Source organism: Hypanus sabinus, chromosome 4 (assembly GCF_030144855.1).
Source record: "Hypanus sabinus isolate sHypSab1 chromosome 4, sHypSab1.hap1, whole genome shotgun sequence".
NCBI lineage: Eukaryota > Metazoa > Chordata > Chondrichthyes > Myliobatiformes > Dasyatidae > Hypanus > Hypanus sabinus.
In genome coordinates this window covers 188,355,857-188,373,634 of record NC_082709.1, presented here as the reverse complement: position 1 = coordinate 188,373,634, position 17,778 = coordinate 188,355,857, and the positions used below count along the sequence as shown (strand labels likewise).

The 17,778-nt window shown below is 55.9% G+C and overlaps 1 protein-coding gene across 1 annotated transcript in view; it reads right to left on the bottom strand.

Annotated features, from left to right (window-relative positions):
- Positions 1-17,778, bottom strand: part of pwp2h (PWP2 small subunit processome component) — an 80,337-nt gene that overhangs the window by 49,380 nt on the left and 13,179 nt on the right. Inside the window, exons 4-8 of the mRNA XM_059966042.1 lie at positions 13,233-13,332; positions 11,170-11,313; positions 10,405-10,540; positions 2,724-2,935; positions 1,834-1,977 (exon numbers count right to left, since the gene is read on the bottom strand). Coding sequence (XP_059822025.1) covers positions 1,834-1,977; positions 2,724-2,935; positions 10,405-10,540; positions 11,170-11,313; positions 13,233-13,332 — 736 coding nt within the window. The remainder of the gene's footprint in view (positions 1-1,833; positions 1,978-2,723; positions 2,936-10,404; positions 10,541-11,169; positions 11,314-13,232; positions 13,333-17,778) is intronic.

The window sequence follows — 17,778 nt, the reverse complement described above, 5'->3', positions numbered from 1 at the left end:
CACTCCCCCCCCCCAGGACAGAGCTCAGCTCGAGCTCACACCCCCCCCCCCCCAGGACAGAGCTCAGCTCGAACTCACACTCCCCCCCCCCAGGACAGAGCTCAGCTCGAGCTCACACCCCCCCCCCCCCCCAGGACAGAGCTCGAGCTCAAACCCCCCCCCCCAGGACAGAGCTCAGCTCGAGCTCACCCCCCCCCCACCCCCAGGACAGAGCTCAGCTCGAACTCACCCCCCCCCCCAGGACAGAGCTCAGCTAAAACTCACCCCCCCCACCCCCCCAGGACAGAGCTCACCCTCCCCCCCAGGACAGAGCTCAGCTCGAACTCAAACCCCCCCCCCCAGGACAGAGCTCAGCTCGAGCTCACCCCCCCCCCCCACCCCCAGGACAGAGCTCAGCTCGAGCTCACCCCCCCACCCCCAGGACAGAGCTCAGCTCGAGCTCACCCCCCCCCCCAACCCCAGGACAGAGCTCGAGCTCAAACCCCCCCCCCCCAGGACAGAGCTCAGCTCGAGCTCACCCCCCCACCCCCCCAGGACACTCAGCTAAAACTCACCCCCCCCCCCCCAGGACAGAGCTCAACTCGAGCTCACCCCCCCCCCCCCCAGGACAGAGCTCAACTCGAGCTCACCCCCCCACCCCCCCAGGACAGAGCTCAGCTCGAGCTCACCCCCCCCCACCCCCAGGACAGAGCTCAGCTCGAACTCACCCCCCCCCCAGGACAGAGCTCAGCTAAAACTCACCCCCCCCACCCCCCCAGGACAGAGCTCACCCTCCCCCCCAGGACAGAGCTCAGCTCGAACTCAAACCCCCCCCCCCCAGGACAGAGCTCAGCTCGAGCTCACCCCCCCCCCCACCCCCAGGACAGAGCTCAGCTCGAGCTCACCCCCCCACCCCCAGGACAGAGCTCAGCTCGAGCTCACCCCCCCCCCCACCCCCAGGACAGAGCTCGAGCTCAAACCCCCCCCCCCCAGGACAGAGCTCAGCTCGAGCTCACCCCCCCACCCCCCCAGGACACTCAGCTAAAACTCACCCCCCCCCCCCCCCAGGACAGAGCTCAACTCGAGCTCACCCCCCCCCCCCCCAGGACAGAGCTCAACTCGAGCTCACCCCCCCACCCCCCCAGGACAGAGCTCAGCTCGAGCTCACCCCCCCCCACCCCCAGGACAGAGCTCAGCTCGAACTCACCCCCCCCCCAGGACAGAGCTCAGCTAAAACTCACCCCCCCCACCCCCCCAGGACAGAGCTCACCCTCCCCCCCAGGACAGAGCTCAGCTCGAACTCAAACCCCCCCCCCCCAGGACAGAGCTCAGCTCAAGCTCACCCCCCCCCCCACCCCCAGGACAGAGCTCAGCTCGAGCTCAAACCCCCCCCCCCCCAGGACAGAGCTCAGCTCGAGCTCACCCCCCCCCCCAGGACAGAGCTCGAACTCACCACCCCCCCCCCAGGACAGAGCTCAGCTCGAACTCACCCCCCCCACCCCCAGGACAGAACTCAGCTCGAACTCACCCCCCCCACCCCCAGGACAGAGCTCAGCTCGAACTCACCCCCCCCACCCCCAGGACAGAACTCAGCTCGAACTCACCCCCCCCACCCCCAGGACAGAGCTCAGCTCGAACTCACCCCCCCCACCCCCAGGACAGAACTCAGCTCGAACTCACCCCCCCCACCCCCAGGACAGAGCTCACACTCCCCAACAGGACAGAGCTCACACCCCCCAACAGGACAGAGCTCACACTCCCCAACAGGACAGAGCTCACACTCCCCAACAGGACAGAGCTCAGCTCGAGCTCACACCACCCCCCCCCCCCCCCAAGCCACACCCCATGCCCCACCTGAGGGAGTGGATGAGATTGAATTCGGGCAGTTCGTGCAGATGGAAAATGCCCGAGGCGAAGCCGGTAACCAGCAGGTGAGTTTTCTTGTCGTAGGCCGCAGCTGTCAGATCGTTGAAGTCATTCTCTTGGTTGAAGAAATACCTTCAAAAACGGGAGATGTCACTTAGAGAAGGGGGTGAGGAGAGGTTGGAAACAAGAGCAAGAGAGGGGGAGGGACGGAGGAGACAGAAGAGAGCAAGTCCAGAATGGGAGGGTGGGGGGCTCAAATGTAATGGGGCAGGAAGGATAGAGCAGGCCCACAGTGGGGGCTGGGGGGGCGGAGGGCAAATCTAAACCGGGGAAGACAAACAGCATGTCTAGAGCTGGAGACGGAGTGAATGAATGGTAGGAGGCGGGGGGAGGCAGGAGAGAGCAAGTCCAAGAGTGGGGGATGAACGGTGTGGAGATACGGAGCACAGACCAGGTCTACCGCAGGAGATGGGGTGAGGGAGAGTGGGAAGGTGAGCAGCGGGTAGAGAACAGATCCAGAGCTGGAGCAGGAATGACCAAACAGCAAGAGTGGGACGGGAGGCAGAGAAACTGAAGGGAATACTTAACAGAAAGGGGTAGGGGGAGAGAGCAAGTCTAGAACCGGAGAGGGGGCAAATGAACAGAATGGGGCAGTGAAGGGAGAGTGTGTCAAGAGTGGGAGAATGGGGTAAGGGAGAGAGCTAAGGATAGGGTAACGGGGTTTGTCAGGAGGGACTCGGCAGATGGGCAGGGGAAGGGAGAAGGGCAAAAACAAATGGACTGAGACAAGAGAAAGGGGAAGCTACGTTGACAGGGACAGAGGGATCTCGTGAAAGAACGAGGGAATGGGCGGAGATCTGTATCCAACCATCTCTTACTTCCCAACCCGGGAATATTTCACTTTTCCGGCCCTCTCCTGCTCCGACTCCGATTTCCCACGGATGACGTCAGCCTTCTGGTCCTGCCCTTCCTTGTCCTCTGCAGAGACTTTGTGATCAGCCTTGGCCTTGGGAACAGGTGCCAGAAGTCCTTCCGGGTCCGTATCACACTGCCACACGCACAGTGTGGCGTCACGGCTCAGAGTGTAGATCTGTGGCAGGAAAACTCCACTAACTATTCGCAGAGAACACACCCCATTCTCACCGGGTGACACACAGTACACACCCCATTCTCACTGGGTGACAAACACACGCCACACACCCCATTCTCACTGGGTGACACACACACGCCACACACCCCATTCTCACTGGGTGACACACACACGCCACACACCCCATTCTCACTGGGTGACACAGCACACACCCCATTCTCACTGGGTGACACACAGTACACACCCCATTCTCACTGGGTGACACACACACGCCACACACCCGATTCTCACTGGGTGACACACACACGCCACACACCCCATTCTCACTGGGTGACACACACACGCCACACACCCCATTCTCACTGGGTGACACACACACGCCACACACCCCATTCTCACTGGGTGACACACACACGCCACACACCCCATTCTCACTGGGTGACACAGCACACACCCCATTCTCACTGGGTGACACACAGTACACACCCCATTCTCACTAGGTGACACACACACGCCACACACCCCATTCTCACTGGGTGACACAGCACACACCCCATTCTCACCGGGTGACACACAGTACACACCCCATTCTCACTGGGTGACACACACACGCCACACACCCCATTCTCACTGGGTGACACAGCACACACCCCATTCTCACTGGGTGACACACAGTACACACCCCATTCTCACTAGGTGACACACACACGCCACACACCCCATTCTCACTGGGTGACACAGCACACACCACACACCCCATTCTCACTGGGTGACACACAGTACACACCCCATTCTCACTGGGTGACACACAGTACACACCCCATTCTCACTGGCTGACACACAGTACACACCCCATTCTCACTGGGTGACACACAGTACACACCCCATTCTCACCGGGTGACACACAGTACACACCCCATTCTCACTGGGTGACACACCACACACCCATTCTCACCGGGTGACACACAGTACATACCCCATTCTCACTGGGTGACACACAGTACACACCCCATTCTCACCGGGTGACACACAGTACACACCCCATTCTCACCGGGTGACACACAGTACACACCCCATTCTCACTGGGTGACACACACACGCCACACACCCCATTCTCACCGGGTGACACACCACACACCCCATTCTCACCGGGTGACACACACCACACACCCCATTCTCAACGGGTGACACACCACACACCCCATTCTCACTGGGTGACACACCACACACCCCATTCTCACTGGGTGACACACACCACACACCCCATTCTCACTGGGTGACACACACCACACACCCCATTCTCACTGGGTGACACACACCACACACCCCATTCTCACTGGGTGACACACACCACACACCCCATTCTCACTGGGTGACACACACCACACACCCCATTCTCACCGGGTGACACACAGTACACACCCCATTCTCACTGGGTGACACACAGTACACACCCCATTCTCACCGGGTGACACACAGTACACACCCCATTCTCACCGGGTGACACACAGTACACACCCCATTCTCACCGGGTGACACACAGTACACACCCCATTCTCACTGGGTGACACACAGTACACACCCCATTCTCACCGGGTGACACACAGTACACACCCCATTCTCACTGGGTGACACACAGTACACTCCCATTCTCACTGGGTGACACACAGTACACACCCCATTCTCACTGGGTGACACACAGTACACACCCCATTCTCACTGGGTGACACACCACACACCCCATTCTCACTGGGTGACACACACCACACACCCCATTCTCACTGGGTGACACACACCACACACCCCATTCTCACTGGGTGACACACACCACACACCCCATTCTCACTGGGTGACACACACCACACACCCCATTCTCACTGGGTGACACACACCACACACCCCATTCTCACCGGGTGACACACAGTACACACCCCATTCCCACCGGGTGACACACAGTACACACCCCATTCTCACCGGGTGACACACAGTACACACCCCATTCTCACCGGGTGACACACAGTACACACCCCATTCTCACCGGGTGACACGCAGTACACACCCCATTCTCACCGGGTGACACACAGTACACACCCCATTCTCACTGGGTGACACACAGTACACACCCCATTCTCACCGGGTGACACACACCACATTCTCACTGGGTGACACACAGTACACACCCCATTCTCACCGGGTGACACACAGTACACACCCCATTCTCACTGGGTGACACACAGTACACACCCCATTCTCACCGGGTGACACACAGTACACACCCCATTCTCACTGGGTGACACACAGTACACACCCCATTCTCACCGGGTGACACACAGTACACACCCCATTCTCACTGGGTGACACACAGTACACTCCCCATTCTCACTGGGTGACACACAGTACACACCCCATTCTCACTGGGTGACACACAGTACACACCCCATTCTCACTGGGTGACACACAGTACACACCACATTCTCACTGGGTGACACACAGTACACACCACATTCTCACTGGGTGTCACACACACCACATTCTCACCGGGTGACACACAGTACACTCCCCATTCTCACTGGGTGACACACACACCACATTCTCACCGGGTGACACACACACCACATTCTCACCGGGTGACACACACCACACACCCCATTCTCACTGGGTGACACACACACCACATTCTCACCGGGTGACACACACACCACATTCTCACCGGGTGACACACACCACATTCTCACCGGGTGACACACAGTACACACCCCATTCTCACCGGGTGACACACAGTACACACCCCATTCTCACCGGGTGACACACAGTACACACCCCATTCTCACCGGGTGACACACACACACACCACATTCTCACCGGGTGACACACACCACATTCTCACCGGGTGTCACACACCACACACCCCATTCTCACCGGGTGACACACATCACACACCCCACTCTCACTTCAGCACAGCGGTTGGTCCAACACTATTACAGTTCAGGGCATCTGGGTTCACAATATCATCTGGAAGAAGTTAGTACGTTCTGTCTGTGAACGCCTGGATTTGCACCAGGTGCTTTGGTTTTCTCTCCAATCCAAAGATGTCCTGATTTATAGGTAACCGTAAACTGGCTCATGGTTAGGCTAGGGTTAAATAGGTGGGTTGCCGGGCAGGGCAGCTCGAAGGACCAGAAAGTCTATTCCAGGCTGTAGCTCCATAAATAAACAAACAAACGGAGTTTCCTCTGGGAACCATCAACAGAGGTATATTGAGTAGGGGCTGGAAAGCAGAGAGAGGGCGGACAACACAGCAGGTAGTGATCAGCGGGGCAGCACTGTGGGCAGACATGGGGGGGTGAACACTAGGGTAGAACACAGGGACAGGCCGTTCGGTCCACAGTGTCTGTACTGATCATGCTGATAAATTAAACTAATCCTCTCTGCCCACACATGGTCCATTTCCCTGCCTGTTCAGGTCACATCAGTCCTGACAAAGGGTCTCGGCCCGAAACATCGATTATACATCGTCCCATAGATGCTTCCTGGCCTGCTGCGTTCCACCAGCATTTTGTGTGTGTTGCTTGAATTTCCAGCATCTGCAAATTTCCTGGTGTTTGCACATCCATGTTTTATTCATTGACTGGTTGATTGAGATAGTGTGGAAAAGGCCCTTCCAGTCTAACAAGATGCAACACCTAACAACCCATCGGTTTAACATTAGCATAATCACAGGACAATTCACAATGACCAATTCACCTACTAACCAGTCTGTCTTTGGACTGTGGGAGGAAACCAGAGCCCGGGTAGGAAACCCGTGCATTCACAGGGAAAATGTACAAACTTCCTACAGACAGTGGTGGGAATCGAACCTGGTTCACCAGCGATGTAAACGTTCAACATATACTGCAATGCATATTCTAACCTACTAACCCGTACATCTTTAGGGATGATCTGAGCTCTGTTTGTTGGGTCTTCTCCAGATGTTTAGGCCTCTGTCCTCACTTGCAGACTGGGACCATCCAGTTGTGGAGGCTGCGATCGCCGGCTCTCTTGCCAGACGTGGAAGTGCCCAGAGGAAACCCACGCACTCTCAAAGGTGAGTGTACAAACTCCTTACACAGCATGCCAGAACTGAACTCCTGGAAGTGACGCTCTGAGCTGTAATAGCTTTGTGCTAACCATGACACAACCGTGGCGCCCTGCCGTATGGGCACATTGAAATTCCTTGCTACTGGGAAGCACACAAACCAAACCAGGCATGCAGTAATCACAAACACGACAACTAAACAATAACTAGACCGACACGGGCACAATCGTTGCAAAGGTGGTAGAGCAGTCTGAATTAATTATAGAAAAGTATCACACAGAAACAGGCACTTCAGCCCATGTAATCGTGCTGAAACATTTGAACTGCCTAGTTCCATCATCCACACCCTTGGTATCCCTCCCATCCACAAACTTCTCCTGAACACAGAAATGAAGCTCACATGCACCACTTGCACTGGAAGCTCAAATCCATGCAAAAAGAAATGTGACTGACTGACGCAGAGAGAGAATTCATGTGTCTCTCTATAAGCCTCTAAAATGCCAATAAAGATGAGGTTCTGCAGATGCTGGAAATTCAGGGCAATAAGAGGCAAGCACACAAAATAGTGGAGGAACTTCACAGGCCAGGTGGCATCCCACCTTCGTTTTCTGGCATCTTCCCCTTTCCTTTCCAGTTCTGATGAAGGATCTCAGCCCAAAACGTAGACGATTTGTTCATTTCCACAGATGCTGCCTGACCTGCTGAGTTCCTCCAGCACTGTGTGGCTGCCTCCTGAAGGTCGATCTGCTGTCTCTTACCATCCCTGGCAGCACAGCTCCTCATATCACACCCCCACCCTGATCTGAAACACCTGTCCTCTGGTATTAGAACCTGGATAAAAAGACCATCTGTGTCTCTCATGTCATGTCTCCACTGATGTCCAGAGAAAACAATCCAATGCGGCTGGGGACTGACAGAGAGCACCAGGGATTCAGGGAGGGGTAACGAGAGTAGGTGGGCTGTCGCGGGAGGGGCAGCACCTCTGGCAAGGAGGCTTGTCACACCGCTTCGACAGGCAGCAAGCTAAACCAAGTGAGGACAGCCCGACACCCTGGTGTGATAGGGACAAGTATGTCCAGACTGAGCGGATGAGACCCAATGGCCACACGGTTTCAAGGTCATTACGGAAAAGGACAGGTATGGTCCATGGGTTGAGATTCTAAATTAGAGGGACGGCATCTTTGAAAGGATCTAGCAAGTGTGGACTGGGATAGCTTGTTTCTGTGCAAAAATGTACTTGGTAAGTAAAAGGCCTTCAAATGTGAAATTCTGAGAGCACACAGCTTGCGTGTGTCTGTCAGAATAAAAGGCAAGGATAACAGAATTAAGGAGCCTTGGTTTTCAAGAGATATTGAGGCTCTGGCTAAGTAAATGAGGTACATAGCAGGTGCAGAACAAACGAGGTACTTATGGAGTATAAGAAATGCAAGAGAGCACTTAAAGAAATCAGGAGGGCTAAAAGAAGGCTTGAGGTTGTCCTAGCAGGCAAGTTGAAGGAGAATCCTGAAGACTTCTTCAGATATATTATGAGCAAAAGGATAGGAAGGGACAGAGTTGATCCTCAGAGTGCTCATATATGTGTGGAACTGAAAGAGATGGGGGAGATTTTGAATGGATTCTTTGCATCTGTATTTACTCAGGAGACGGACACAGAGTCTAGAGAGGACAGGCAAAGTGGCAATGAGCTCATGGTCCCTGTACAGATTACAGAGGAGGTACTTACCCCAGGGCCTGACAAGGTATTCCCTCAGATTCTACGGGAGGCAAGAGCAAAAATTGCTGACCCCCTAGCAAAGATATTTAAAGGTGAGGTGCCAGAGGGTTGGAGGATAGCCAATGTTGTATCATTGTTTAGGAAAGGCTTAAAAAAACACACCAGGAAACTATAGGCCAGTGAGCCTGACATCAGTTGTGGGGAAGTTTTTGGAAGTATTCTAGCAGACCAGATATACAAGTCGCTGTTTAGACATGAACTGATTAATGGCTGTGTGCATGATAGGTCATGCCTTGCCAATCTGATAGTTTTTCAAGGAAGTTACCAGGAAAGTTGATGAAGTCAAGGCAGTGGATGTTGTCCACATGAGCCTTAGCAAGGTATTTAAAAAGGTCCCGCATGGGAGATTGGTCAAAAAGGTTCAGTCGCTAAGCATTCAAGTTGAGGTAGTAAATTAGATTTGACATTGGCTTTGTGGGAGAAGACAGAAAGTGGTAGCAGAGGGTTGCCTCTGAGTGGAGGCCTGAGACTAGTGGTGTGCTGCAGGGATCGGTTCTGGGTCTGTTGTGTTTGTCATCTGTATCAACAGTCTGAATGAAAATGCATTATCTGAATCAGAAAGTATATGAATGAGACCAAGATTGGGGGTTTCGTGGACAGTTAGGAATTTTACCAAATCCTGTAGCGGTACCTTGACTAACTGGAAAAGAGGCAGATGGGATTTAACATGAGGCGATGAACTTCGGTAGGACCAACCAGGGGATGTCTTACACAATGAACGATAGGGCATCGAGGAGTGTGGTAGGACAAAGGGACCTGGGAATACTGGTCCACAATTCATTGAAAGTGGCATCACAGTAAACAGGGTTGAAAAGAAAGCTTTTGGCACATTGGCCTTCATAAATCAAAGCACTGAGTACAGGATTTGGGATATATTGAAATCATGTAAGATGTTACTGAGGCCACTTTGGAGTATTACGGCAGTTTTAGTCACCTCCCTATAGGAAATACATCAATAAGTTTGAAAGGGTACAGAGAAGAATTACAAGGATGTTGCCAGTACTCGAGGACCAGAGTTATAAGGAAAAGTTGAATAGGTTAGGACTTTATTCCCCAATTCCTCAGTATGTAGAAAATTGAAAGCAGATTTAATAGCGATATACAAAATTACAGCAAGCAGGTTGGGTGAGAGAACAACTGGACATTATACGTTAAGGGTGAAAGGGGGAAGCTCTTCACTCAGAGGATGGTGACACCGTGCAACATGCCGGCTGTGGAAATGGTGGAATGGGATTGGACTGCAACAATTAAAAGAAATCTGGATAGGTATGTGGATGGGAGGGTATGGAGGCCTATTGGCCGACTGCAGGACAATGGGACTAGGCAGATTAATGGTTTGGCACAGACTAGATGGGCAGAAGGTCTGTTTCTGAACTGTAGCATCTACGGCCAGGAAGGCAATCCATGACCAGTGAAGGGCATGACAAGGCACACAAGATGTCACGGTCACCCACTGCAACCGAGGACGACCCCAGTTCATTCTGATTATTTATACCACTCGAATCGGGCTTCCAAAGTCGAGAGAGTGGAACTGCCCCGTGCAACGGCTTTTCCACTTGTAAAACTCTCCCACAGGCTTCCAGTCACCACCAGACACGACACTGAATCACAAGTACTCACATCAAGACTGCCAGCTTCGAAGAAGCATCCAACAATTGCGTCCTTGTGCCCACCCAAAGAGTAGTAGATGAGGTTCTGCCACCGCTCTGCTCCAAACACCCAGGTACTGCTGTCCAGACTGCCCACAGCAAAACACCTGTAACACACGTCACCATCACCACAGGCAGCAACACAACCATCAGCTCAAACTGTAACAGGCTAACTCCCCAACATCGCACTCCCCACAAAGACACACCAGCACATAGATTCTGACTGAGGGAGGGTCACAAGGTGGGACGGGCATTAATGAGGGAGGGTCACACTGTGGAAGGGGCATTACTGAGGGAGGGCTACATTCTGGGAGGGGAATTACTGAGGGAGGTTCACACTGTGGAAGGGGCATTACTGAGGGAGGGTCACACTGTGGAAGGGGCATTACTGAGGGAGGATCACACTGTGGGACGGGCATTAATGAGGGAGGGTCACACTGTGGAAGGGGCATTAATGAGGGAGGGTCACACTGTGGAAGGGGCATTACTGAGGGAGGGTCACACTGTGGAAGGGGCATTAATGAGGGAGGGTCACACTGTAGGATGGGCAGCTTCTCGATGTCAAGGTGGTAGTGGAATGACAGTGTACTGACGACCCACACGACTGAGGGTTTTTCTGGTCACCATTATCTGCAGGAATTCACGCCACATCAACCAGCTAATGAGTGACCAGTGGAATCGAACTGGGCAGGGTGTAGATGTGGGGAGCCGCTGCGAGTTTCCAGTCTCATCTTACTTGGAGTCCTCAGTCCAGTCGATGCAGGTGGTCTCGTCATAGGGTCCGAAGTAGGACTTGTCCAGAACGAAGGGGTTGAATTGCCGGGACTTGCCGGGCGCATGGTACATGAGCGCAACGTTCTCCTTGGTCACCACAAATTTCCTGGTAGACAACAAAACATTTACGCTTTTTTTAAATCGATGCACTAGAAAAAGTTGAGGTGGAAATTTATTTTCATGTAACTGTACACGTGTACACAGCTAAACAAAACAATGGTTCTCAGGGTCCAAGGTGCAAAACAAACAGAACATAAAACCACAAACAGTACACAGATCATAAACGGCACACAGACAGCACCCAAGCCATGTTCCGAAATCTCAGAGCCTGAGGGGAAAAGCTGTTACCCAGAAATCCTTGTTCTTACACTGAGGTACCATATGCCTGTGAGTTGGAGGTCACAGAGATTGAGGGATGGATGGGTGGATCCCTGACAAAGCTGAGGTCTCTGCTTCTGGTATATATCCTGTCCACTGATCCATAATGGCTGGTCAGGCAACTGCTCTGCCCATGCCAACAAGAACCTGTGGAGAGTTGTGTCACACCACTGAACGTAGCCTTCCCTGTGGAATGTCAACACTTCTCAATGCCTCGGTCAGGCAGCCAGGATAATCAAAGACTCACACAGCTGAACATTCTCCCCTTTCCTCTTCCCATCAGGCAGGAGATACAAAATCCTGAAAGCACATACCACCAGGCTCAAGGACAGTTTCTCTGGGAGATTATTAAATGGCCTAATATGATAAGCTGGACTCAACCTCACAATCTATCTCCTCATGATTTTGCATCTTATTGTCCACCTGCACTGCATTTTCTCTGCAGTTGTTGGACTTTGTTCTGCATCCTGTCATCATTTAAGAACATGGAACAGTACAGTTCAACCCATAATGTTGTGTCAACCCCTTAACCTAATCTAAATTCAATCCAATCTTTCACCTGTTACATCACCCTCCATTTCTCTGTCATCCCTGTGCCCATCTAAGAGTCTCGTAAATGCCCCTAATGTATCTGCTTTTACCACCACTCCTGGCAAATCATTCCACACACACACTCCCTTTCTGTAAAGAAATGTACCCCTGACACCCCCCTATACTCTCACCCGTCACCACCGGAAAGTAAAGATTTGATCTGCTCTGTGTGAACAGGACAACAATAAACCAATTCTTCCCGTGTTGTGACCAGACATTGCACGATACTCCAAGTTCAGTAACACGTCACAGCTCCCGGATTAATACTGACTGCAGTCAGGAAAAGATTCATTCATTTATTTTTATTTAGAGAAAAGAGTGTGGAACAGGTCCTTCTGGCTCAAAGGGTTGCAGCAACAGGAACCCAGCTATTGAACTGTAGCCTAATCACAGGGCATTGTGGCGCATGGCCAAGTGGTTAAGACGTTGGACTAGCGATCTGAAGGTCATGAGGTTGAAGGCAGCATGTTGTGTCCTTGAGCAAGGCACTTAACCAGACATTGCTCCAGTTGAAAATGGATACCGGCAAAATGTTAACCTTGAGATAGACTGGCGTCCTATCCGGGGGGGGGAGTCTCGTACTGTCAGTCACTTCACACCATGACACCGGCATAAGCACCTCCTGATGAGCCTAGAAGGCTCGGGACAGACTTTAACATCACAGGGAACTTACAATGTCCAATTAACCTACTAACTGGTAGTCTTTGGACTGTGGGAGGAAGCCCGAGCGTCCCACAGGGAGGACATAGAGAACGGCAGGACTGAACTCTGAACTCCAACGCCCTGACTACCACTGCCCCCTACCAGAGCAGGCAGACTGCCACTCAGCCCCCCAAGATGTGTATCCCCCTACAATCATCATTTATCAGCCCCAGATACTGAGTGAATTCCACTCTCGGACTGCTGCATGATTCGACACCACGGGGAGGTCAGGGTGTGATGGCCCCCAGATGGGAGGGGGCTCAAACCTTCCACGCTGGAGCTGCAACGAGGGTCTCCAGCTCTGACGTTGAATGAGGGTGAGGGGAGAGTTTGGTGAGGAGTCAGGGCACTTACCGGCCGTCGGGAGAGAAGGAGACACAGTGCACTGGAGCATGGAAGTGGAAATGATGCAACACTGCCTTCCGCAACAGACTGACCAGCACGGCCGCACCCTCTACAAGAGAACAGAGACGGGTTAGACCCACGGGGGGTTAAACAGACTGACCAGCACAGCCGCAATCTCTACAAGAGAACGGAGACGGGTTAGACCCACGGGGGGTTAAACAGACTGACCAGCACGGCCGCACCCTCTACAAGAGAACAGAGACGGGTTAGACCCACGGGGGGTTAAACAGACTGACCAGCACAGCCGCAATCTCTACAAGAGAACGGAGACGGGTTAGACCCACGGGGGGTTAAACAGACTGACCAGCACGGCCGCACCCTCTACAAGAGAACAGAGACGGGTTAGACCCACGGGGGGTTAAACAGACTGACCAGCACGGCCGCACCCTCTACAAGAGAACAGAGACGGGTTTGACCCACGGGGGGTTAAACAGACTGACCAGCACAGCCGCAATCTCTACAAGAGAACGGAGACGGGTTAGACCCACGAGAGGTTAAACAGACTGACCAGCACGGCCGCACCCTCTACAAGAGAACGGAGACGGGTTAGACCCACGGGGGGTTAAACAGACTGACCAACACGGCCACACGCTCTACAAGAGAACAGAGACGGGTTAGACCCACGAGGGGTTAAACAGACTGACCAGCACGGCCGCACCCTCTACAAGAGAACAGAGACGGGTTAGACACACGAGGGGTTAAACAGACTGACCAGCACGGCCGCACCCTCTACAAGAGAACGGAGACGGGTTAGACCCACGGGGGGTTAAACAGACTGACCAGCACGGCCGCACCCTCTACAAGAGAACAGAGACGGGTTAGACCCACGAGGGGTTAAACAGACTGACCAGCACGGCCGCACCCTCTACAAGAGAACGGAGACGGGTTAGACCCACGGGGGAATGGAGAGTTACAGACTGGGACAGGGTTGTCTCCAGAGGAGATCACCTCATTGGTCTTTGAAACGACTACACACACATTCTCACCCACGGGCTCCCCATCCCAGCACCACCACCCTTCCCTTCCCTCTCCCCACGGGCTCACCTGCAACGTATCTCTCCCCTACAGGCTCACCAGCAATGTACCTCTCCCCTACGGGACACCTGCAACGTGCCTCTCCCCACGGGGTCACCTGCGACGTGCCTCTCCACTACGGGGTCACCTGCGACATGCCTCTCCCCCACGGGCTCACCTGCAACGTGCCTCTCCCCTTTGGGCTCACCTGGAACGTACCTCTCCCCACGGGCTCACCTGCAACGTGCCTCTCCCCTACAGGGTCACCTGCAACGTACCTCTCCCCACGGGGTCACCTGCAACGTGCCTCTCCCCACGGGCTCACCTGCAACGTGCCTCTCCCCTACAGGGTCACCTGCAACGTGCCTCTGCCCCGCGGGGTCACCTGCAACGTACCTCTCCCCTACAGGGTCACCTGCAACGTACCTCTCCCCACGGGGGTCACCTGCAACGTACCTCTCCCCTACAGGGTCACCTGCAACGTGCCTCTGCCCCGCGGGGTCACCTGCAACGTACCTCTCCCCTACAGGGTCACCTGCAACGTACCTCTCCCCACGGGGGTCACCTGCAACGTACCTCTCCCCTACAGGGTCACCTGCAACGTGCCTCTCCCCTACAGGGTCACCTGCAACGTACCTCTCCCCACGGGCTCACCTGCAACGTGCCTCTCCCCCGCGGGGTCACCTGCAACGTACCTCTCCCCACGGGCTCAACTGCAACGTACCTCTCCCCACGGGCTCACCTGCAATGTGCCTCTCCCCTACAGGGTCACCTGCAACGTACCTCTCCCCACGGGGGTCACCTGCAACGTACCTCTCCCCTACAGGGTCACCTGCAACATACCTCTCCCCACGGGCTCACCTGCAACGTGCCTCTCCCCCACGGGGTCACCTGCAACGTACCTCTCCCCTACGGGTCACCTGCAACGTCCCTCTCCCCATGGGCTCACCTGCAACGTCCCTCTCCCCACGGGGTCAACTGCAACGTCCCTCTCCCCACGGGGTCAACTGCAACGTGCCTCTCCCCACGGGCTCACCTGCAACGTGCCTCTCCCCACGGGCTCACCTGCAACGTGCCTCTGCCCCACGGGCTCACCTGCAACGTGCCTCTCCCCACGGGGTCACCTGCAACGTGCCTCTCCCCCACGGGCTCACCTGCAACGTGCCTCTCCCCCACGGGCTCACCTGCAACGTACCTCTCCCCACGGGGTCACCTGCAACCTGCCTCTGCCCCACGGGGTCACCTGCAACCTGCCACTCCCCCACGGGGTCACCTGCAACCTGCCTCTCCCCCACGGGGTCACCTGCAACGTACCTCTCCCCCACGGGGTCACCTGCAACGTACCTCTCCCCTACCGGGTCACCTGCAACGTACCTCTCCCCCACAGGGTCACCTGCAACGTGCCTCTCCCCCACGGGGTCACCTGCAACGTGCCTCTCCCCTACGGGGTCACCTGCAACGTACCTCTCCCCACGGGCTCACCTGCAACGTACCTCTCCCCCACGGGCTCACCTGCAACGTACCTCTCCCCACGGGCTCACCTGCAACGTGCCTCTCCCCACGGGGGTCACCTGCAACGTGCCTCTCCCCACTGGGTCAACTGCAACGTACCTCTCCCCACGGGGTCACCTGCACCGTGCCTCTCCCCACGGGGGTCACCTGCAACGTGCCTCTCCCCACGGGGGTCACCTGCAACGTGCCTCTTCCCACGGGCTCACCTGCAACGTACCTCTCCCCTACTGGGTCACCTGCAACGTATCTCTACCCACTGGGTCAACTGCAACGTACCTCTCCCCACGGGGTCACCTGCAACGTGCCTCTCCCCACGGGCTCACCTGCAACGTGCCTCTCCCCTACAGGGTCACCTGCAACGTACCTCTCCCCACGGGGTCACCTGCAACGTGCCTCTCCCAACGGGCTCACCTGCAACGTGCCTCTCCCCTACAGGGTCACCTGCAACGTGCCTCTGCCCCGCGGGGTCACCTGCAACGTACCTCTCCCCTACAGGGTCACCTGCAACGTACCTCTCCCCACGGGGGTCACCTGCAACGTACCTCTCCCCTACAGGGTCACCTGCAACGTGCCTCTGCCCCGCGGGGTCACCTGCAACGTACCTCTCCCCTACAGGGTCACCTGCAACGTGCCTCTCCCCTACAGGGTCACCTGCAACGTACCTCTCCCCACGGGCTCACCTGCAACGTGCCTCTCCCCCGCGGGGTCACCTGCAACGTACCTCTCCCCACGGGCTCAACTGCAACGTACCTCTCCCCAAGGGCTCACCTGCAACGTACCTCTCCCCTACAGGGTCACCTGCAACGTGCCTCTCCCCTACAGGGTCACCTGCAACGTACCTCTCCCCACGGGGGTCACCTGCAACGTACCTCTCCCCTACAGGGTCACCTGCAACGTACCTCTCCCCACAGGCTCACCTGCAACGTGCCTCTCCCCCACGGGGTCACCTGCAACGTGCCTCTCCCCTACGGGTCACCTGCAACGTCCCTCTCCCCACGGGCTCACCTGCAACGTCCCTCTCCCCACGGGGTCAACTGCAACGTACCTCTCCCCCACGGGCTCACCTGCAACGTACCTCTCCCCCACGGGCTCACCTGCAACGTACCTCTCCCCCACGGGGTCACCTGCAACGTGCCTCTCCCCACGGGCTCACCTGCAACGTGCCTCTGCCCCGCGGGCTCACCTGCAACGTGCCTCTGCCCCGCGGGGTCACCTGCAACCTGCCTCTCCCCCGCGGGGTCACCTGCAACGTGCCTCTCCCCCGCGGGGTCAACTGCAACGTACCTCTCCCCCGCGGGGTCACCTGCAACGTGCCTCTCCCCACGGGCTCACCTGCAACGTGCCTCTCCCCACGGGCTCACCTGCAACGTGCCTCTGCCCCACGGGCTCACCTGCAACGTGCCTCTCCCCACGGGGTCACCTGCAACGTGCCTCTCCCCCACGGGCTCACCTGCAACGTACCTCTCCCCCACGGGCTCACCTGCAACGTACCTCTCCCCACGGGGTCACCTGCAACCTGCCTCTCCCCCACGGGGTCACCTGCAACGTGCCTCTCCCCTACGGGGTCACCTGCAACCTGCCTCTCCCCCACGGGGTCACCTGCAACGTACCTCTCCCCACAGGGTCACCTGCAACCTGCCTCTCCCCCACGGGGTCACCTGCAACTTGCCTCTCCCCCACGGGGTCACCTGCAACGTGCCTCTCCCCACGGGGTCACCTGCAACGTGCCACTCCCCACGGGCTCACCTGCAACGTGCCTCTCCCCACGGGCTCACCTGCAACGTGCCTCTGCCCCACAGGCTCACCTGCAACGTGCCTCTCCCCCACGGGCTCACCTGCAACGTGCCTCTCCCCCACGGGCTCACCTGCAACGTGCCTCTCCCCTACAGGGTCACCTGCAACCTGCCACTGCCCCACGGAGTCACCTGCAACCTGCCTCTCCCCCACGGGGTCACCTGCAACGTACCTC